Consider the following 22,552-nt stretch of genomic DNA (forward strand, 5'->3'; position numbering starts at 1 on the left):
ACCTTGCACGGCATCATGACTGCAAGCCAGAGATGAGGATTAACTGTCTGTGTCAGCTGAGGAGAGACTGCAATTCCCTGCAGCAAATTGACAATTTGTTCAGATGGAATGAAATGGGTGGTTCACTGCAAGTTTGCCACTCCACTCTGACAGTGATTGACTCAGTTTTTGTAAATTAATAACGTCGAATGGATGAGGACACCCTGGATGTTCAGCAGCTCCTGAGTTCCTCTTCATCACCATGTTCATTTTTATACATTTGACATTCTCAAGTGAGGAAATTACTTCCCATCCTTCAATATAAAAGGAACTGTTTCATATTGACTCATCCCCCCGTCAAAGTAATAGCTGTCTGTTAAGAAGGATTCTGCAGAAACGAGAAGTCCGATTCCCACAAAATTCTGCGGAAGGGTTTAACGTGAGGTGAATTCATCAAATTCAGAATTTTCCTCAGATTTGATAACCTCTGCCAAGGAGGTCATGTGATCACCCACGTTGCTTTGTCAGCAGGATGTCCAAAACATTTTGGTGGGACATTGATGACCCCACATCGCCCTGGTGTAGGTATGCGTGCCCTGTAGTGATGGCATTTTTAGATCACAGGTCACAAAGAGCGTTTTCTCAGCGAGAGAATGCAGTACAGCACAGTACAGTATAGTTACAGAATGTTTTGTCACACATGCTGTCAGATTCCTGACTTGGCAGCAACCTTCGTATATTCTCCTGCCGAAAGGGGCTTCATCATTACAAACGTGCAGGAGCAGCGAACATCCAACCATCACCGGCTTCACCACACTGCCGAGTGGTAACATTTCAAACCACAAGGCATTAAACAGACAAGGATTCTCTTAGAATTCCCCACAGATGTATAATTCATAATGACACAGCATGTAATGGGAATTTTACACACTTTTAAAACCTTGACTGGCCACGGTGAAACAAAACAGCATTAAATATACATTTTCACTCTTTTTATGTTCAGTCTTTCCTGTACATTGAGCTCTCTCACTTCTTGGAGCAGTGAAATAACGGCGTTATCTGCAGGAATATTGTAAAGCTCCTGAAGCTATAAACTGTTGTCAGGTTTATTGCTGGTGGGTCATCATGTGAAATGAGTTTTCAAGGGTTTAGTGTTGCATTACGAAAGGCGAAAATCGTCACTGGAATCTGTTTTTTGTTTTTTTTTATTGTGGCAATTTGAAACAAGCTGAGATGGACCAGGAGAGTGTCGGTAGGACGGAGAACCAACTTCTCTTCTCTGTCATTTGTCTTCCTCCTCAGCTCCCCATCTCCCAGCCTCTCAGTGCAGATCCTTCATGCTGCTGCCCTCTGTCACCTGCCTACTTGTTCCCAGCTTTGTCATCATTCCCCCATCAAGACTTTTCCTGTCTCTTCTATTCACCTCCTGCTGTAGTTGATCGTGTCTGTTAGCGATGGATTTCTTTTTATCCACCACGTGTCACTGATACAGACTCTTATCCATCAGCCCACGCAGGAGGAGGCCTTGTGATTGTATCTGCTCCTGCACACTCTGTCCTCTTCCCTTCAGCCAAACATGAACCCCTACTGTGTGTCTCAGGAGTGCACAGGTTAAGATCTCCATCCTCCTCTCAGGCTTAGTCGGGTCCTGAAGAGGGATCAGTAACAGAACAGCATGAACTCCAACAGGACCCACAACAGCTCAGTCTTCTCCTCACAGGAGACAAACTCCTCAAATGAACACCAGCCTTGTTTAAAAAAAAAAAAAAAACGCCATAAAAGGATGTTACCACAGTCCAAAGACATCAAGAGGGGACGAGGCTGATTGATACTCTAAACTGACTGTAGGTGTGACTGTGAGTGTGAATGTTTGTCTGTCTCTATGTGTTGGCCCTGTGACGGACTGGTGACCTGTCCAGGGTGAACCCCGCCTCTCGCCTGAAAGCCACTGGGATAGGCTCCACCCCTCCACGACCCTTAACAGAATAGAAGAAAATGGATGGATGGACAATAGGACATTCATTGTGTATTCTTATGTGTCAGCAGATGCTGTTGCCCTTTGCGATCGTGCACCCATGAAGACCGCATTGAACTGCAAACTGTTCTTTGTACGGGCTGCGTGTTGTTTACTTCTATACATGAACACAGAAACTGCATGGCTCCACATCTTCTTATCTGTGGAAGAGATGCTTTCTAGTTTGATCACGGCATATTTCAGAACAACGCATGGCAACAAATATTGATGCTGGAATGTTGAAAACATTTTGCGATTCTTTTCCTGAATATGTCATTTTTGAATCGCTCTTCTACTTTTCTGGATCCTGGTGTTAGCTTGTGATGTGATGTTTGAGTTGGTTTCCAGACAGCAGGTATGAACTTGTTGTCTTGTGCTGCAGGTTGAACTTGGAGGAGAGTGTTGATGATAAGGTTGAGTGTTCTTTCCTGTTCTCAGCTGATTTTTAATTTAAAGCCTGGTGAGTGGAATGGTACAATCAGTGTAAAGTTACATGTGTCACTCTTACCTTGTTTCGTTCACTCTGATCTTTCATGCTGCTTCTGTGTGTGTGTGTGTGTGTGTGTGGATGCGTGTGTGTGTGTGTGAGTGTGTGAGAGACAAAAAAAACACATGCTGACCTGACAGGTAAATCCATTGAGGGATCAGCTGGATTTTTGTCTCTGTCAGCCCGGCTGGGAGAGCCTGCCTGCTGCGTGAGTGCACGTGTGACAACTCATGCCTGCATGTGTGTTGGTGCACGTGGATTGTGTGCGCGTGTGTGTGTGTGTGTGTGTTTGTAGGTTTCCCACCTTTAGTTACACATAATCCTCTGAAGCATCAGCAGCAAAGCTGTCTTAAGGCTCTCCTCTCCTCTACCACTGTTAGTGTCCCATCATGATCTTTGCTCTCAGGTCCTTGTCTTCATCGTTCCTGCCTTCCTCTTATCATCTTCTTCTGGAAACAAATGCACAATATCACGCGTATAATTAGGTGTCCTTGTTATATGAGGCGTCTCATCCGGCTCATCTGGACATGTTGTTTTTGATAGATGAATAGGATCTATATTTTCTAAAGCAGTTTTTCAGTTTGTGACATGCTAGTGTGGAGACTTGGCCTTTGGAACAGTACAATCTGTATCCATGACCAAATACATAATCAAATTCCCATCAGTCTTGGCTGTCTGTTTTCTTAGCAAACGTCTGAATAATAACAAAAATTGAAGCCCGTTTCCTACTAGCCAAAAAATCTGCTGACATCTGCTAACATCTGGCTTTTGTGTGCAGTGGGAACAGCGTTAATCTGGATTCCTTCCCCGGTCACATGACTCTGCGGTAGACAACAAGACCATCTATCGGCTCCGATCAGCATACATGGAAATGCAACATCGAATCAAGGACCCACAAAGGACGAGCACTCGGGGCAGTGGACGGGCCAACTAAACATTAGCTTGTTAGCATGCTGACATTAGCATTCAACTCAGCCTGACAGAGCCGCTAGCAGAGTGCTGTTGTAGTTGACCCTTGATTTAACCTTGTAAATATTGCTTCAGTTCTACATCATTATTTTCTTTCAAAAAACAGCTCACATATTATGTTGTTATGTGTGTATGTGTGTGTGTGAGAGAGAGAGAGAGAGAGAGAGGGGGGCATTGCTGTTAGCTGTCGAATGCTAACAGAAAGTAGTCATCTTTACTCTTCTTCCTTTTGGTTGTTCTCACTCGTTCTCATCTGACTGTGATTCTTTGCCCACCAAATGCCAGTGCGGGTCAACATCAGCACTTTCTCTGCAGACTACACACACACACACACACACACACGCACACACACAGGCGAGGTATTTATAGGGAGATTTATCATGCTTGCAAGCTGCATGTAAGCAAGAAAATTAATTGAAGGTGTGCTTAGTAAATTATCCCGACAGATTTCCTCTAACTTTGACAGTTTTATGAATGAATACCTGCAGTGAGTAACTGTCAAGGATACATGAGGGTCAGGCTCCAGGCTGCCTCCGGTCTTTCTCCCTCCCTCCCTATCGCCCTCGCTCTCCTCTTTGTGTTTGTTCTCTTTCATTCCGTGATCCCTTCTTATCGCCGCTATTTTTCTCCTGCAATGCTCCCTCTTTGCTCCCTCGTTTTTTTTCTTCTTCTCCTCCACAACTCTCCTCCTCCCGTTTCTGCTTCCTGCCTCTCATCCCAGAGGAAGGCGTGAACAGTGGATTTACAGTAATGCAGTAGGGTAAAGAGAGAAGAGGGCTTTAAAAAGAAACACCGCCGTGACTTGTATTACCACCAAGTCCTCTCTACAAGCCAGCTCTGCCCACATTGCCCATCTCTCGATGTGACAGTAATGTTGCCGGTAAGATATGACTCATACCACTAAATCTGCACAAGCAATTTAAGAACAAAGTTACTTTTAGGCATTTATCTCAGAATGAAGTTTGCTCAGGGAGGATTTTCACACCCTCTTCTCTTAAATCTGTGTGGGACAGACTTAGTCCAACTATGTTTATTTGTCTCCGTGTTTGTAGCTGCATCCGTCTTATGTACACAAATCCCCCAGGGATTGAGGCAACATGATGGTATTAGTCCTGCAGTACCACCACCCATGTGGTCCTGCTGAACCTGCTGGGGGGATGATAGAGGACACTTAGGGGGAACATCAGTTATGGATAACGCCAACTTCCCACAGGGCCTGTTTGTGTTTGAGGAGACATCAAATATCAAAACCTCCTCAGGGATGCAGTAAACTAAGCACTTACAGCATTTCTGATGTCATGGGGATGTATGGAATGGCGAAGGAGCTCTACAGACAAAGATTGGCGGATTTCAAGCTGCGACACTTTCTGACTCCTAATCGGGTTTCGTGGCCCCTCCCTGGACTGCCCCAGGTCCCTCCCTAGATGCAGGACCTGCCACCAGTCTCCTAAAAGGGCGTGGCAGGACAGATACAGCGAAGTGTGACATCTCATTCCTGGTATTTGCTCAACATGTGGGGGATTATGGGCAAATAGTGAAAAGATCCTGCTACAGCTTCTGACGCATTTTCAGTACACCAGTGTGGTGCTGGGGGCGGAACGGGGGGGGGGGGGCGCTTCTCTCTTTTGAGAGGGCGACAGAAAAATGTCAATATCATAAACCTCATCTGATGACTTATTTATTTCACTCCTGTGGAATCTGTATTTGTGAGGCTGTACACACAATGACCCAACGCAGGCAGCTGTGGGTTGTGGTTTATCACCCAACAATATGATCCAAGGACCCGTAACCTGAACATTAAAGATGTATCCTTATTAGAATTTTGTCATGAGTGACATCGTCAGCCCTCTTGCTCGACTTTCCTGTGAAAAGTATCGAATCTGTCATTTGTATGAGCCAGAAATCTGCTTCAGGATGACCGTTGTGTGTAAATGTTAGCTTGGCTTTAGCCCATCCACAGATTTAATTCCCTGATGCAGATGCTTAGTTTGTGTTTGTGTGTGTGTGTGGGTGTGTGCGTGTGTGTGTGCGTGCGTGCGCACTGACCTTGCATATGTTAGCAGGACAGGTTTGTAGATTTCCTTTGTGTAAATATTTGTCATTTTATTTTCTCCTATGGATTTCAGGAGAACAGGCCAGGATGGGTCGATACCTCGGCGTGGAATGAAGAGAGATTCCAGCGTTTGAGTCACGTTACTGAGCTTGAGTCTTAACCTTGAAATGTGTTGGATGTACGTACACGTGTGTGCATGGGCAGGCGCTGGGGCTGTGCATTAGTCGAAATCTTACCCCTGTTGTAGTGTGAAAGCCCTGTAATTGCAGTTTTATATTATATTGACTTTAATTAAAGGATTAAAGGATTACACACTCCTCTCTGGGGTTTAGAAAATTTGTCAACCTCTTGAGCTTAGAGAATCCTTCCAAAACCAACGGGATAATGATTGAAATACCGCTTTGTCATCAAGCTAAAGGCGCACTTGTTTTCCTTCCACTTGTTGACATTTTGGTGGTAATGCAGCTGTCACAGTGATGATTTCACCGCAGTGATTCTAATGAGAGCTGACCTTGGAGAATATAAAGAGGAAAAGAATAAAAAAGAAGAGTGTGAAAGAGGAGCAGGCAAGAAAAGAGATGAATGGATGAGAAGAGCGCAGGCAGGAGGAGAGTGGTGTATTGTTACAGCTTAGACAGAGCAGAGAAGAAGAGTATCGTGTTCTCCATCCCACATTGTATCTGATTCCTCCTCCCACTTTCATTAAGGCGGGTTTTCTCTTTTTCCACTGTTTTTTTTTCTTTTAAACTCACCAATCATCTATCAGGCTTTATGTGACTCCCTGCCCTCTCCTCAAGTCAATTTTTACATCCATCATAAAAGTGATACCACCAGATTCACCCTCATTCCAATTAGCATAGCCCGCAGACAATAAATCTTGCCCTGCACTGCTGTGCGCCGCATCTCATTACAGGGATCGTGTCACATTGTGTGGCCCTATTACTTCTTGTTCGCATTGCAGAGGACCTGAAGTTCTCAATTCATATCCACATAAAATGTCTCATCAGGAAAGATGCTCTTCACCAGCTGGGATGACTTGGAATGTAGCGGTGCTCATCAGGAAACCCGCTGAAAACATTCGTGCATGTCTGCCACCCTCACATAATTGGATCTCAGCAGATTGTAGTTGGAACAACTCATCACAGCCAGTTTGATTCCCAGCACTCGCTTAAATGTCTGAGAAGCTGGAAGGAGAAATGATTGTGTATGAACTTTTTTTTTTTCTTCCTCCAAATGTTTATTGCAGTACTTGCACCATTTTCCCATCGGGGTCTTTCAGTATTCATCTCTCTGTTCAGCTAATGAATTTTGATTCAGCCCTGGAGGGTTCGATAAACAGACCTTATGTGAGCAGGGAATATTCTGTTTGTTAGTAGCACTGAAAGTCCAATCTGACAGCCGACTAATGCGTAATGTAATGTGAAACTTGGTGTGTAATGATGCAGAGGTAGATGACCTACTGCATAGCACCCTCATTACCGTCCCTTACCACTGGTGGAGATGCTAATAGGATAAGACATGATAGAGACGGCGCCATTAAGAGTAAAATCTTATCAGAATATTCCAATTGAAGTCATTAAGTCTAGCTGATTACGTGTATAATGCAGTACGCTGTCATCGTACACGTCTGGATGGCAGTGGATGATGAGTGGAGCTCATGCGTATTTATAGTTGTTTTGAGGTTATACAGGGCTTGAATAATTTAATGAACAGTCTATTCATTATCTATAATCATTATAATCGCATTTTAACATCGCTAATGCTCTTGCTAATGCATTTCATTGTCCTGTTGTTGCTAAGCTACATGTCCTCAGTGTCGCATCATGTCATGTTTTTTGTTGTCCCACAGTTAAAGACTTGAAAAGTGTAGATGTCAGTCTTCATATTTCTAACCAGCAACCACCTCTTTGTCTGTCTGGAATGGCACTTCTCCGCTAGCTAGCTAGTTCAGCTACAGTTAGCTCTGCGATTTGGTCGATAACTCAATCACAGCGCAAAATTGGGTTGACAACTGCTGACTTTTCAGAAAAAGAGAATAATGGCAGTTAATACCTTGGAAGCATCTGATGCTAAGAAGAGCGAGGCAACAAGTTGAAGAATGTTGAAAGAGCAGCACTTTCCTTTTTCAGCAGTTTAGTTATCTTGATGTTATTTATATCAAGAGAAAAGCCCGAGATTATACGTTATTTCCCTGTAACATCACCACGTTCAGCTAAGCTAAGACTATGGCCATGCCGGTCAGGTTATCTACTGTCACACAATGATTTTAGAGAATGAAATTTCTAGATGTCATTGGCTGTTGTAGTATATTGGTCTTCATGAAGCTGGCAACCACCTTTAGGCCTTTAGCCACCTGAAATTAGCCTGCAGCGATTGCTGGCGTATTTTATGAGTGGTAGTGTGCTAGTTGCAATCTATGCTTAGCTGGCTGATAACAAAAAATGATTCGTCCTGTACATTGGTTGATACTTTCACATCCCTTGAAAAAAGTCAGCATGTAAAAACCTGTGTTTTCCTGTATAGCAGTTAGCTTGTTGTTCAAAACAATGTTTGACTAAACTATAACATATTTGCATTACTGATCCGCAGTTTAACGTTTCGAGGCCTGTCCTGATGTGAAAATCCCAAAACAAGTTATCGTGTCATTCTGATTTAACATTTGACAAAACTCAAGTACATTTTGCTCCAATGAAATCTTACTTAAAAAAATAAAAAGCTTCATAGCATTTGCATACTAGTCATTGACCTTAAAACTGTATGCAGTTTTACCTGAACACTACAGGTGTGCCGTGCCTAGTTACGGTTGCTAAGCTGCGATTGGACTGTCACTGCTAAGGGAAAGAGCTCAGCAAACGGTCAACGGCTGGGAACAGTAACTCACGTGAGATTTGAATTTTTGGATCTCCCTGTTTTCCAGGACGCTAATCAAGTCTCTATTTAGATTGCACAGACTGTAGTTTAGCAAGGGAGTTTTTCACCTTTCATGTCCACTCTAAGCTTTATTTATTTATTTATTTATTTTTCACAGGTTTTTCATGTTTTGTTTTTTTGTTCCTCTGGAGGGAAACAAAGGGAACAGATTTTGCAGTGTCCCCCCTCCGTGTCTCCATCCACAGTGATAAATGCTGAAATTGTCCCCGCATAACTGAGCACTAAAGAGCTGGCGAGTGTGGCCCGATTAATTGGATTTGGTACAAAACTGCCCCTCTTGATATGTACAAACACACACATACACACACTGTACACAAACGCTGTACACAAACACACAGAGAGAGGAGGTGCTACAACCCATTTCACCCTTTCTAAAATTCCAGAATAGTTTTATTTAGCAAGAAAAAAATCCTCTAATTGATATTTCAGATGGTCACAGTTGACCCTTCCTGTCATGGAGCTGCTTGTCTCAGCAGTAAGTCAGCAGAACAAATTAGAGTTTTTCCTCCAGAGCAGCTAATGAGCTGGAGTTGGACGATGGGACGTGTTGTGCTTGGGTGCCTGTAAAAACATCATGTGTTCATAGTTTTGCTGAGCAGAATTTAAGTTTCACATGTTCAGCTTGGATTCCTAAAATGGGTTCCCTCCTGTAGTGGCGACTACAGACAAACTTTACATCGGGGACGTCATGATAGGAGACTTTGATGGAAGATGTAGAACAGCTTTCTCGTTACCAAACTTTCACTCTGTAATCGTGTGTGTGTGTGTGTGTGTGTGTGTGTGTGTGTGTGCACGCACGCACGTGCACGTGAGGTTATTTTCTTAAGCCAAGCTCATTTAACTTTTGTCACCAGCCTCCATATTGAAGCGTTTCATAAGTCGTTCCATGAAGTTTTAATTTGGACCACTTTGCACAGGATCAGTAGCGTTTGGTGACATCTTGTGAAACAAAAATCGCCCTGCTTACACGACATCTGTGCTTCCTGATGCACATTTGCATTCAAACCCGCTGCTTTGAAATAGTCGGAGAAAAACAAGTCCTGAACCAGGGCGGGGCCTGCCAGCTGTTCCGCCAACACATTCTGACACTAAAGTCAACTGATAAAAGTCCCGCAGGACCAGAAGCCCATGGCTGTGAGTTGTGACATCCCTCCTTTACATCCTGCCAACTCCATCGACAGGCAGCTATTTCCTGCTGAATGTTCACACTGAAGCATGCAGCTGGGCGCTCTTCTCACCAAGCTGAGATGCAAAATATTTGCACATCAGGGTTTTTTTTTATATATCTTGGAAGCAGCTTTAATCATCTTTTCTTTCTTTCTTTCTTTAACTCATCAGCTCAGCAGACCTCCAAAATTATTGTAATAGCATTGCCATTATTTTTGAGAACCTGCCTCAGATTGCAGATCTACTCGGTTAATTTCTCACCTGAAACGCTTTCAGTGGTGAAAAGATCCATCGGCCGCGTGGCCACCACTGAGCTGACTGAATGCTGCAATGCATTATGGGGCTGTTTAGTGTTTCCATTAAGCTCCTGATGCATGCAGACGTTCTAACTAACCTTGGTCAGGTATTTGTGATGGATGTGAAATAGAAAACCAAACACTTTGGAGCCTGTCAGAGGATGTTAGCACTAAATTATTGTGTGTGTGTGTGTGTGTGTGTGTGTTTAATTCTGCTGGCTCTATATAAACTGAAAGCCTGTAGTACTGTAACACCAAGTTTAATATCGAACTGCATGAACTCTTTCAATTCAAAGAGTTAGTTGATCAGTGTTATCACTTCCTGAAAAAACTGAAATATTTCAATTTTTTTATTTAAAAAAAAAAGTGTGACAGAAACACAGAGAGAGCAAATGCACAAATCCCATGAGGAGAAAAGAAGAGCAGACAAAGACAATCGAAATCCTGGGGATCCTACAACATAAATACAAATAAATTAAATAGATATAAATAATGTATTCAAATAAAAGTAATCAACACACAAATACAAAAATTGTACCGGATGTTCAGTTTAATTACTCACACATGAGGAGAGTTGAATGTTGTATTTAATGGGAGAATCAACCTTCCGGAGAGATCCGGCCTCACGGAACCACATCAGCGAGCGGCACCGGCACCTGGATGATGAAGAGTTACGAGTCGTCTGCATCCTCTCGTCCTCACTTGCGTGTCTTCGGCGAGTCGCTCCACTCCCTCTCAGTGCGGATCACTTATCTGCTCGCTGATGTTGACGCCGCCGCACAGCAGCGCTCACCCAGTCTGCGTCCTGCTAATGTGATGAGAGCCGCTCACAAAATGGCAAAGCAAATGAGAGTCAAGCTGAGGTCAAACTGAAATAAAAAATTTAAAAAAACACGGCATGTGAGTCATTATGACTGCACACAAGTGTTTTCTGTGTGTGTGTGTGTGTGTGCGTGCATGGATGTGACAGTCACACTGAAAGGACACACACTGGAGTGGGTGTGTTTGTGTGTGTGAGACAGATTGGGCATCCTCTACCATGTGGTATAACCTTGAACACACAAGTGGGGCTATGTGTGTGTGTGTGTGTATGGGGGGGGGGGGGTGTTACCAGACTAGCTTGGTCTGAGGTCTTGAGCAAAGTAATTCACACCTGTGGAAGGATGATGATGATGATGATGATGCTTGTCTCTAGAGGAAGACGTCAGGCTTCAAGCTTGAACATTCCAATCGTTCATCGATCCTAAACCTGTTGCTTGCACGGCCCAGAGTTGTTGCCAACGCTTTGTGACATCATCACGTCAACAATATTTTCAGTCCAGTTTCTTCTTTTCCTCAGAGCAATAAAGATCTGACTAAATGTTCACGTTAATGCTTCAGGAGCTACTCAGCTTGTGTATCATACACACTTGTTCATACTATCTGGACATATCACCTATCGGCAGGTGAGGACCTCACGGGAATGAGCAATTTGTGGGTCCGCAGTTTTAATATGAATTTAACAACCTTTAAAAAGCAAAGGTTTCTAGTCGGAGGTGGAAAGCGCTTCAGGGGACGTAACGGTTGAAGACTGGAGAGGGAATACTGCACACGGAGTGACGTCTCACTCCCTGTGCAAACAGAGAATTCCCCCTGAAATTAGCGCCTGATGTGCCGATAATAAAAAACATCCCAGTGAGCAGAGTTTGATCTGATGTCATCTTTGTCCTGCCCCGGAGGAAAGGCTCATCAGGGGAAAGTGTTGAAGGGTCCCTCTTGTCTGAGGGCATCTCCACTGATTTCCTGCTCCTTTATTTACACGTCTCACACCCCCAGTGTTTACAGAGCCTCTCACCCAGATCTCTGCTGCTCTTTCATCTGTAACACTCATGCTCCCCTCCCCTCTCCTGTCCTCCCCTCCTCTCCTCTTCCTCCTCTCCATTTGAATGGCTGCCATTGTGGCTGTTCTGCCCCATTTCCCTGCATTTTATTCCGCTCTGTGTAGTGGTGGTAGGGGGCCGTTGTTGTTGGTGGGGTCACTTGGTTCATAGGCTGTAGCAGAGTTCATGGTGTAACACTGATATTATTCTTTACAACCTTTTGAACTTCACATCACATCACATCACACACACACACACACACACTGAGAGCCAGCTCAGCAGTCTCGTCAGGAACAATTAGCGGTTCATTGTAGCTCAAGGATGCTTCAACAGCTTCTGGAGGAGCCAGTAATCGAACCAGCAACCTGCTGACCAGTTGACCCCACCACACACACACACACACACACACACTCACAGGTTTGTGCAGCTATCCTTATTAGGACATTCCATTGACTTCCATTCATGTGACTATCCTAACCCCAGCCCTAATCTTAACCCTAACCCTAACAATTGATGCCTGACCCTCAACCTCAAGCTAACTGAAGTTTACACCTTCACTCGAACTTTGACCAGGTGTTCATAAATTAAGTTCTGCCGCATTAGGACCGGTCTTTGGTCCCCATGAGGACTAGGGGTCCTGATAAGGTTAGTGGTTATATCAGAAAAGGTCTCCAAAAGATAACAAAAAAAGCAAGTACACACACACACAGCTGCACTCTGAAATCAGATCATTCGCTCGTGCTCATTCCACGTAAGGGAAACTGATGATGCCATCAGTTGTCGATGTAGAAAGGAAAGAAGTTTGATTCCTTCATCAAGAGAACCAAACACCAAGGATACGGACCGTCGTCATCACGCTAATATTTTTTTTCTTTTTAAATCAGCATCAATTGACGCCTGAGCTCATGAGGTCGATAAGCAAGCAGGCACATCTGTGGGCAGCCCAATTGTACAGGCAAACTAACCAGACTGGTTTGATGTATTAAGAGCAGAAACAAAGAGGTGCTGCTGGGTGCCTCTCTCCACCCACACATCTTTCATTTATTTGTGTATTGATTCTGGTTTCTGCGCTTGGCAGGCCGGCTACTTTTGTTGTTTTATTGTCTGTTTGCGCTCTTGTAAAATGTGATTTTCTTCTTTCTGGTGATGGAATACGGATTATTTCAGATGCCTTCTCTTTTATCTGGATTCATGAACTGAGCAGAGCAGACAGAGACGTTGAGGAGAGGCTGCCATGCTGATAAACGCTGTTGAGGTTTCAGGTCGTCGGGTTTTATTCATTCCTGCATTTAAAAAAAAAAAATTCTTTTCATTCAAAATTGCAACTTATCACCACTTGCATTGCGCATGACCTTTACAACATTAGACTTTCCTCAATACACTGTTTATCTGCTGGGAATATCGATCTATATTGCTTTTCCATTTCTTTTAAACAAAGTTTAGTTCTGAGGCATGGAGATACATTTAGTTAAGTTTTCTATTTGAAATAAATAAATTCACTGCAGCACATTTAAAAAAGGAAAAAGAGAGAAACCAGTCAAATGTACTGACCCAGAACATCTGCATCAGCTGCTCTCACCTCCAGCTGTGGAACACCCAGATCAGTCTAACAGAGATGCAGGAGAATGTGAGTGTTCATTGATATCACGTCCGCCATTCAGAGGACAACACCCCCCCCCCCCCAACACACACATACACTTTTTTTTTCCACCAAAGCACCACTCATCTGCCTCCACCTCCCCTGTGTGTGTGTGTGTGTGTGTGTGTGTGTGTGTGTGCGCCCCGCAGCTCCGACCGCAGCCTCCTGTATCAGTTACCTCCTTCACCCTCGAGAGAGGATGAAGGTCACACACTGACCAGGAAGGTTCAGCTGAGTAGGAAAACACACATGAACGTCACATTTGAATGAAGTTGTGTTTTATACACTTTACTGACAGTTCTTAAAAAAATGTGTGTGTGTGTGTGTGTGAGACTGGTTAAGGACAGGTGTCACAGGTGGCTTGTGGTAGAGGTGTAAATATTTAAAAGTGTGCAACATCACTCTCTAGCCCTCTGCCTCTGTCTGTCATTCCTTCATGCATAAGACATATAAAGATGTATTATTCATGCACTAACGGCAAAAGTGCATGTGCGTGTGTGTGTGTGTGAGAGAGAGACAGAAAAGAAATCCAGCCACTCATTCTCTCAGGTGATGACTCTCTTCCTCCTCTCTCTGCTCTCTCCGAAGCCGAGCCCCTTCCTCTGATGGACCTCTGTCGGCGTGCGGCCCGCCTGGCGTTGGGTCGGGAGCGACTTCAAGAGATTGAGAGCCTCCCTCTTCCTCAGTCCCTTAAAAATTACCTCCAGTACCAGTGACTGCCACCAGCAGAGCCACCTGGGAGAACAACGACACAAACCCAACCACCGCACAGTCTAAAGACAGATGGATGAAAGGAACGACGCAAGAGAAGAGGAAATGATTGATGACTCGGGAGCAGGAGGAAGGAGAGGCGCTCCCGGATGGTGGAGCGGGTGAGGACGGTCCAGGCTCTCAGACAGCACCAGCGTCTTCAGGACTTTCAGCTGCTTTTTCATTCATTTTTAGACTTGAAATAAGTTATTGATGACGATGGTCTCCCATCACACTCGTCCTCTGACGGCACAGTGTGGAGAGAGACGTGGCAGTGTCGCCACCTAGTGATGAGATTAGAGACTGTAGATAGAGAGAGACAGAGAGCACACACGCCTGCTACCCCAGAGGCCTTCATGACATAATCCAGTCAGGGAGCGTATCATGGCTCCACTGGCTCAGGTGATGGGCTGCAGACGAGTTAAGCACAAGTGTTTTGGTGCGGCTGACTGCGGCTCTGGCTGCTCCCAGAGTCGATCCTCATGTGGACATTTGACGATTGTTAAGTTCCTTTCACACATGTAGCAGACGGCTGCTTTATGAGAGGGAGCCCAGGGGCTGCTGGGAAACAGAGGGGAGTTAGAAATTAGCGATATGAGGGAAGAAGATGGTTCAGCATCCATTTATTCAGCTCCCGCGTCTAAATTAACCAGCACCACTTAGCAATTATTTTATTTATTCAATTGATTTCACTGCTGATTTTGTGTCTCAGCGCACAAGATAAGGGATCGTCTGCTCCCGCGGCAGATTATGGTGCTTTCAAAAATAGTTTCACCAACAAAAGCAGTAATTACTTTGTTACTAGTAATTACTTTAATAAGTTCTTTTTTAAAAGATAATCTGAGGACCATCAATGTTTGTGTCACTAATCGATGGAACGACACACTTCATAGCGTCCTCGTCAGAGCTGATAGGAAATGATGTGGAGTGACGTGTCGGCTCGTCTCTCATAAGTAGCAGCGTGTTTGAAAGGGGCTTTTTTTTTTTTTTTTTTTTTTTTTTTTAGAAAAACAAGCGGGCCGAACCTCCCTGATGTAAGTCAGTGTGTTTTGATGTCAATCACGACCAAAGTATTTCCTACAAATCTCTGAGCTGCTCCAGGACGGTGAGACGAGGCTGACCTGCTGTTCTAGCAGCTGCTGTGGCTCGCTGGTACTGGACAGTATCTGTCTTAATGACCACACAGCAAGTAACACTGGCTCTGGAGGAGGAACTGCTTCTGCATGACCAACACACACACGCGCACGCACGCACACACACACTGACAGTGACTTGGAATTCCTATAAACTAACTTTAACCATCACTACAAGCCCAGCCCTGACCTGTGGGACATCAGTGTGAGCAAGTCCAAGACCCAGATAGAATCTTTTCTAGCCTGTCGCTAAAGTGAGAATTCAGATGTGACGAAGACACTTGGCTTTGAGCTGGGACCAAACTCCATTCACTGGTGGGGTGACCGTGACTCGCCGGCACGTCTAACAGGCTCGGTAGCACAGAAGTGTGATTCTTCTGGTTTGTAGCTTCAATCAAAGTGCGTTACTGATCGCACAGCTGGATTAAGAAGAGGTGGATTAGAGACTAGAGGAATATTCTTGATCGGTTTTGCTGTTGTCAGTTCTTATTAGCCTGGCGCTAAATCTACGTGGCTGCCTCTTACTGCGTTCTGGAGTCACCGAGGAGTGATGCAGGAGGTGTGACTTCAACATCTCGATGATGTGGCCTGTAGTGAAGACGGTGCTGGTTTAACATGACGCTGCTACCAGTTTGGTGCAGCGTGACATCAGACAAGGACTGATGTCATCACAACCATGTGACAAGTGAAAGAGTTGCGGCGCAGCCCCACGTAAAGACCTGAATAAAGGTCCTCACTCCAGAAGTTACTTTATGATGGCGAAACGCATACCTAATACACACACACACACACACACACACACACTTGACCAATCATGTTTAATTTCCTGAAAAATAGACTTGAGTCACTTTTTTTTTTTTACCTCTGAGTTTGTATTCTTCATCATTATTAATTTTATTGTGAGTGTGAAGTTTGATACTGATGATGGCAGGATGATGATGATGATGATGAAGATGATGTGTATTTATCACAAGCTAGTTTTTTTATTGATCATTGATGGTTACATTCAGGTAAATTTAATACAAAGATGCTGGTGATGAAGGGAGAGAAGTCTTGTTTGTAAAATGCTGCTTTATCATTATTATTATTAATATTATTATCATTATTATTAAAATGTTCATATTAGTGAGGATGGAGGTCTTTCTTCCAGTGTCCGTCAGGACCCTTCAGACCAGTAGTAGAATGTACAGTCTGGACAGACGACATCAACGGAAATGAAATGTGAATTAAAGCAAACTGAATGGAAAAATCATGTTCTCAACGTTCTATGAGCAACAAACGAGTCATTTTGTGTCTGAAAGAAGTCAAATGTAATTGGTGTTAATTACATTTGACACTCAGAGCTGCGGTGAAGAGAGTCAGAGGGAGCTGAGACCTGCTGTTGTGTCCAGTGATGGGAAAAACGGCGTTAAAATAAGCGGCGTTACTTTTTTCAGTAACGGGTAATCTAACTAATTACTGTCTCTATCGTTACAACGCCGTTACCGTTACCAACACGCCGTAACTACGCGTTACTGAAGCTACTCAATGAAGCCCATCCTACTCGGCACATACAGACATGCGTGTTTTTCTCCTTTGGTGAGGGGGGAGGGGAGGGACAACCCCTTTCACACTGCGCCAAAAACGCGGGTCAACGCGGGTTTTTCGGCTCGGGATTTCGACCCGCGTCGACCGACTCGCCAAGCGACCCGGGTGTTTAACGGCTCGGCTGGCCTGCAGTGTGAAAAAGGCCACCCGTCGTCTCAGGTTTCACGCGACCTTCCTGTCGCATCCTGATTTTGTCACTGTGCCGCCTGTCAGGCGGTCATCGTGGAAGCGCCGGAAAAAAATAAATAAATGGAAAACACCTGGGCTGGGCTGAGAGCTGCTCACTCACCTCTCTGGACAGTGTTGGCCTCTGCCGTAGGATCAGTCCTCCTGCTGATGTCCCGACAACGGGAACGTTCGACTCCACGACGTCCATATTGTTGGTTGTTTGCCTCTCAGTGTTCCGGCGCAGGTTTCTGTGTAACGATGACGTTGTCAGCGTGATGACGTATGAGAGAGAAAACCACAAGCACGCAGCTCGCACAGCGGAAGTTCAGACCCGGGTTTTTTGGAAGCTTGAATGCGCCCTAATGCCGAGCAAATGCGGGTCCAAAAACCCGCGTTGACACGCGTTTTTCAGTGTGAAGGGTATAAGATTTCATGTTGAGCCAACCAGAGACATCAGGTGGGCGGGTGTTTACACACAAACCCAGCACCTAGCAGCACACACACACACAAACTATGGACATAAAGGCACGACGGCAACTTCATGGAGGTTAGAGGTCAAAATGTACATGTTGAGTGTAGGTTATGTCGCCCCAGAGCGAGAGCAGCGAGGCCGTCAGCATCCAATGTAAGTGCCTCTCGATGGCCCGTGCTTCTACTGAACTAGAGCCAGACACACCGGTGACACGGCGAATGGTGATAGCAGCCAGGTGCTGGTAAGAAGGACAGGAGCCACGCCTCCAAGCAGCCACAGCTGGATTTTAATAAAAAAAATTAAAAATTCTTTGACATTTTTAAACTTAAAAGAAAAAAAGAGTAACACAATAGTTACTTTCCCTGGTAACTAGTTTCTGAAATTGTGGAGTAACTCAGTTACTTTTTGGGAGAAGTAACTTGTAACTGTAACTAATAACTCTTTCAAAGTAAGGTGCCCAGCACAGGTTGTGTCTGATTGTCCGGGTGGAGCACAGGGACTCCTGAGAGGAGGTGAGACTCCTGCTGAAGCCTCAATTGGTCCATAAACAGTGGAATGATGATCCTGTACCCACAATGCACCACCACCACAACCTCCAATCACACAAACACTCACGCGTTGTACTCACACACCGACGTGAACTCGGAGTTCCACGTTTTCTTTAACTACAGGCAAAGATTGTTTTCATTATCCATCAAACATAAAAGTAGGAAGGTAAACTACCTTCCCTCCGTCCATACAGGCTGAAAAAATGTCTACATTTCACTTCCAGCTGAAGAGGCCTTCACACAGGATGTTGTCATGATCTCAGATATTGAAATCACAGCTCCCAATCAACACGGAACTGTGATTGATCTCAGGGGAAAACAACAAGCAGCTCATGAAGAATTATTCCCAAATGCCTGAATGATCGAGTGGTTCGGTTCAGATGAACTGAAAAAAATCTCTCTAGAATGTGGACTTACTTTGGTAAGTATGTTGTCACACATGCAGCGTCATTCGTGTCTACTCATCCGTCAGTGGTCAACCTCTTATCCGGGGTCGGCTCGTGGAAGTTGCAGCCCCAGCAGGGAACCCCGGACTTCCCTTTCCCAGGTGTTCCCAGGCCAGCGGGGAATTTTTGATTTATTTTTAATGTGTAAACATTGAAACACTAAAAATGTCCCTTACAGGCAAAATCATTAGTAAAAACATGTATGAACCTTGTTTTACTCTCTAGAAGTATTTAAATAGAAATCTTGCAGGCGACATGGACTCCTCGACTCTTCAACATCCAAAGTCTCATCAAACAATGACTGGAGGCTCTCAACTGGTGCTGGACCAGGAAGAGAACTGGTCAGGTTGATCAGGCGCTGACGACACCAGCAACCTCCTGGATCCAAATAGACTGACAATGAATAAGACATCTCTAACAACTGCGCCCACACACACACACACACACACACACACACACACACACACACACACACACACACACACACACACACACACACACACGCAGTCTGCAACATTTCACCCAGATGTTCTCAAACTAAAATAGCAACAAAGCTGCATGTGACCTCCATAACAGGAGGCAGAACAGTGAAAATGGTTCATAAAACCCAGCGTTGTTCTCCTGCTGGCAGCCATTACGGCCTGATTGTCACATCAACTTTTCTTAATGTGAAGAAGGAAGAAGAAAAAAGAACTTCAGAAAAAAGGGAACAGCAGACAGAACTTTCCATTATTGTCATTATTTTTTCCACAAACTTGTGTTGTTCAGTTTGTGAGTCGTGCTTCGCTCTGAACAAGCAGGCTGAAGCAAACATTGTGAGGCGCCAAGGTGCTTCTGAGCCGACGCACTTCAAATCAACCAGTTTGACCGCGACCACCTGCTCTGACTGCACGCGGCGTGTGGCTGCAGCGTCCTCAGCACCGTCAGCAGGCGCGCCCTGACTACGCGCTCGTGATGACGGAGAAGACGAGTCAAGTTTAACAGTCGATACAAATCAAGCACCTCAACAACAGGCATGCGAGCGAGTCCAGATTGAAGAGCAGTTTAAACAGGAGCAATAAACCGGTTGATTAAGTTTTTATATTTCACTTTTAATTCGGGAGCAATCCATTCAACTATTTATTCTTTGTCTATCCCACGCAGGTTGCCGGGAGGGCTGGAGTTTCTCCCAGCTGTCGTCGGGTGCATCAGCTCTGCGCGATCAGCTTTCCTTCTGTGTGATTATCCAAGCAGAGCAAAAATAATCAGACAAATTGTTTGATCCGAGTGATGCCAAAAGATGTTTTCAATCTCAAGTTCCTGCAAGCCTTTGGATGTGAGGCAGCAGCGACCTCTGGTGGCCACAAATGTCGAAGTCAGTGTAAGGAGTCAGCGTGATGGCAACTCAGTCCGACTAATGCTGGTGATTGTTGAATTCCCTGCCGAAATTTGTGCTGCCAGTCCAGCAGTTTGCTTGTCTAAACCTCGAGGCCACTGCCACTGCCACTGCCACTGCCACTGCCACACACACACACACACACACACACACACACACACACACACTCAATTTGCTTACATTACAAGAGACTCAATTAACTAAAAAAATATTAAATAAAAATAATTATTTCATAAATTCTTCCATATGAAGAGGAAACTGGACAGAATTTTTCATCGTGTGTAGCAGGAACAGATGTCATCTTACTGATGATGAATCAGCTCGTACATCCCCACACGGTGTGTTGATCTCACAAACAGATACTTTCATGTTCACTTGTACTTCTACTGCTTTCTTAGAGGTACTGCCTCAACGATATCTGCCAACAATGAGTAAACATGACTGCGCTGGAGCTTGGAAGACAAGAGAAGTACTAGAAAGTTGCTCCATGTACCACACAGTCTCACGCAGTCCACTTTGAACGGGCGTTCCTCACGAACTGTGGTTGCAAATTAATGAAAAAAACCTCATGTTGCTTATACACACGAGGCTTTTCAGGGCTTCTGACCATGTGAACGAATGAATGGAGTGATATGCTGACGGCAGCCTCAACCCTGGCCTTCTAGCCACCACCTCTTCACACGCTGTGGTCTCACACCCTCAGGTGCACAAACTCACAGTCACAGTTTTAGAGTCTAAAACAAGTCTTTATTGGTCAATATACAGAAAGCAGTGGGATGACCATAAAGAAGGAGAAATCCCGACAATTTTTTTTTTTTTTTTACAAAAAAGAAACAGATATATAAAATAACTGTCTTGGACATTTTTACAGGGTTTGTTTTTATATGTAAAAGAATCGTTTGCTCTGTCAGAAGCACAATATGATAGTGACATCACAACCAGGCTAACAGAGGGATGGGAGCCACTGATCTGATGGAGGCGTGAGCTTTACTGGTGAATACAGGGAGGGGAGATGCTTCTAGATGTTCTCTTCTTTACATTTAACGTCACTTCTGCTTGTCGATGGAATGGCGATGCGTCTAATTGGGACCACTGGTTAAGGGGAACTCCAAATTCAAGACATGGTATAACTGATTGGATAAAAACTGTCGAATATGATGACGTCGCAAGATAGGCGTTTACAAGGCAAAGACAGAGATTAACGAAAGATTGCATGATGGGTAATGTAGGACTCTGCTGTTTTCGGAGATTGACACATAGGCACAAAAAGTTGGGATGTCGCAGTTTCCCGACTTTTAACCCCTGGAGCTCGTTATTGCATAGTGAGCTCCCTTTTAACGTGTAAAACAAAGACAGGAGAGATTATTCCATCTGCTGAAAAAAAAAGAAACAACTAATCTAAAGCTACATCAAGCCACAGCATGAAGAGATATTAGAGGACACGGATGCAAACAAACAGGCTTGTTTGTTGACAATCAATGTTTCCAATAAGATTTGATAGAATAGTCATCATATTGGAACAAAGTACTTTAGTCAGTCATAGCAGGGCTATTACTCCTGCATTGTTCTGTATGTAAATGAGGCAGACGTGGAATCGATGATGTCTTTTGAGTAACAGAGATAAGTACACACTTTTCAAGGAAAGAAAAGATGGAAAGAAAAGAGGATACACACCAAGTTTTACTCTTTTATGTTCTACAACACCGGTCAAACGGAATTTTGGTGAAGACACACAAATGCTAACAAGTTTCTTTTGTCTGAGTCATGGTGAACCAAGCAAAGCTACTTCGTCACACTACATCATATATGGATACATCTCACTGTTCTTTTCATCCGATTAAAAAAATGCATCTGAGAATGTATTTCATTGCAAATATCGTCTGTAATATGGAGGGTCCTTTTGTTTAGGAGAGACATTGTATGTTCATATTTACCATCTGGTTCATTAATATTGGAATTCAATTTCATCAATGCGACTGCAGCTAATTCAGCACATAGAATGGAAACACAGCGCAGTGGTTTGATACTCATCGTGTTGTGCACTGCTTCACTGCCTGTGATGGGAATAAGAAGAAGAATGTGCTGACTCTCAACCACATATCGACTCCAAGAGAAGCTGTAGTTCTGAATTTGTCCAGCAGAGGGAAGCATTTAATTAAAAATGATAAAAGCATAAATGGCTGTGTAGGTGGATTTTTTTGTTTTGTGTGTGTGTGTGTGTGTGTGTGTGTGTGTGTGTGTGTGTGTGTGTGTGTGCGTGCATGCGTGTGCGCGTGCGCGCAGGTATAATTTGTTTGCATGTGTGGTCAGTATGTAATGGACGATCTGTCCCACTCCTCCTTCCTCTCCTTCAGTACCTCCTCTTCTTCCTCCTCATCACTGTTGTCTGACTCGGTACTTGTCATGCCTCCCACCAGTTCTTCATCCACTTCTTCCTCCTCACACTCCTCTTCTTTTGCGTCTTCATCAGTCGCATGAGCTCCTTTTATATTCTAGAAAACAATTGTAAAAATCCAGTTTCCACGTGCAGCAGCAGGTAATATCTTACATACATCAGGAGAAATTCAACCCCATCGTCAGTTCAGCCTTTACCTCCATGGGGTTGACGGTGATGGTCAGTGCAGACTTGTCCCAGTCCACCTCAGAATCTCTGACCTCGTCCTCATCCTCTCTGGACAC

At 44.4% G+C, this 22,552-nt stretch overlaps 2 protein-coding genes and 1 long non-coding RNA gene across 7 annotated transcripts in view; 1 reads left to right on the forward strand and 2 right to left on the reverse strand.

Moving 5' to 3' along the window:
• The window catches only part of LOC147261386 (SPRY domain-containing SOCS box protein 4-like), an 82,055-nt gene extending 66,968 nt beyond the window's left edge, over positions 1–15,087 (forward strand). For all 4 annotated transcript variants that reach the window (XM_086203370.1, XM_086203368.1, XM_086203371.1 and 1 more), the window contains one exon: positions 13,983–15,087. In XM_086203370.1, coding sequence (XP_086059496.1) covers positions 13,983–14,110 — 128 coding nt within the window. In that variant the 3' untranslated portion in view covers positions 14,111–15,087. The remainder of the gene's footprint in view (positions 1–13,982) is intronic.
• Positions 12,174–17,275, reverse strand: LOC147261387 (uncharacterized). Its single transcript, XR_015115752.1, has 3 exons — positions 17,154–17,275; positions 13,307–13,361; positions 12,174–13,038 (listed from the first exon to the last, which is right to left on the reverse strand). It is a non-coding gene; the product is annotated as an uncharacterized LOC147261387 (long non-coding RNA).
• A 4,814-nt stretch (positions 17,276–22,089) lies between these two features.
• LOC147261388 (calsyntenin-2-like) overlaps positions 22,090–22,552 on the reverse strand; it is a 175,653-nt gene continuing 175,190 nt past the window's right edge. For both annotated transcript variants that reach the window (XM_086203374.1, XM_086203373.1), the window contains exons 17-18: positions 22,466–22,552; positions 22,090–22,365 (exon numbers count right to left, since the gene is read on the reverse strand). The exon at positions 22,466–22,552 is cut by the window's right edge and continues 104 nt beyond it. In XM_086203374.1, the coding sequence (XP_086059500.1) occupies positions 22,180–22,365; positions 22,466–22,552 (273 nt within the window). In that variant the 3' untranslated portion in view covers positions 22,090–22,179. The remainder of the gene's footprint in view (positions 22,366–22,465) is intronic.

The sequence above is a fragment of the Aulostomus chinensis genome, chromosome 5, assembly GCF_037954235.1.
Source record: "Aulostomus chinensis isolate RoL2024-O1b breed Wild chromosome 5, RoL_Achi_v1.0, whole genome shotgun sequence".
Classification (NCBI taxonomy): Eukaryota; Metazoa; Chordata; class Actinopteri; order Syngnathiformes; family Aulostomidae; genus Aulostomus; species Aulostomus chinensis.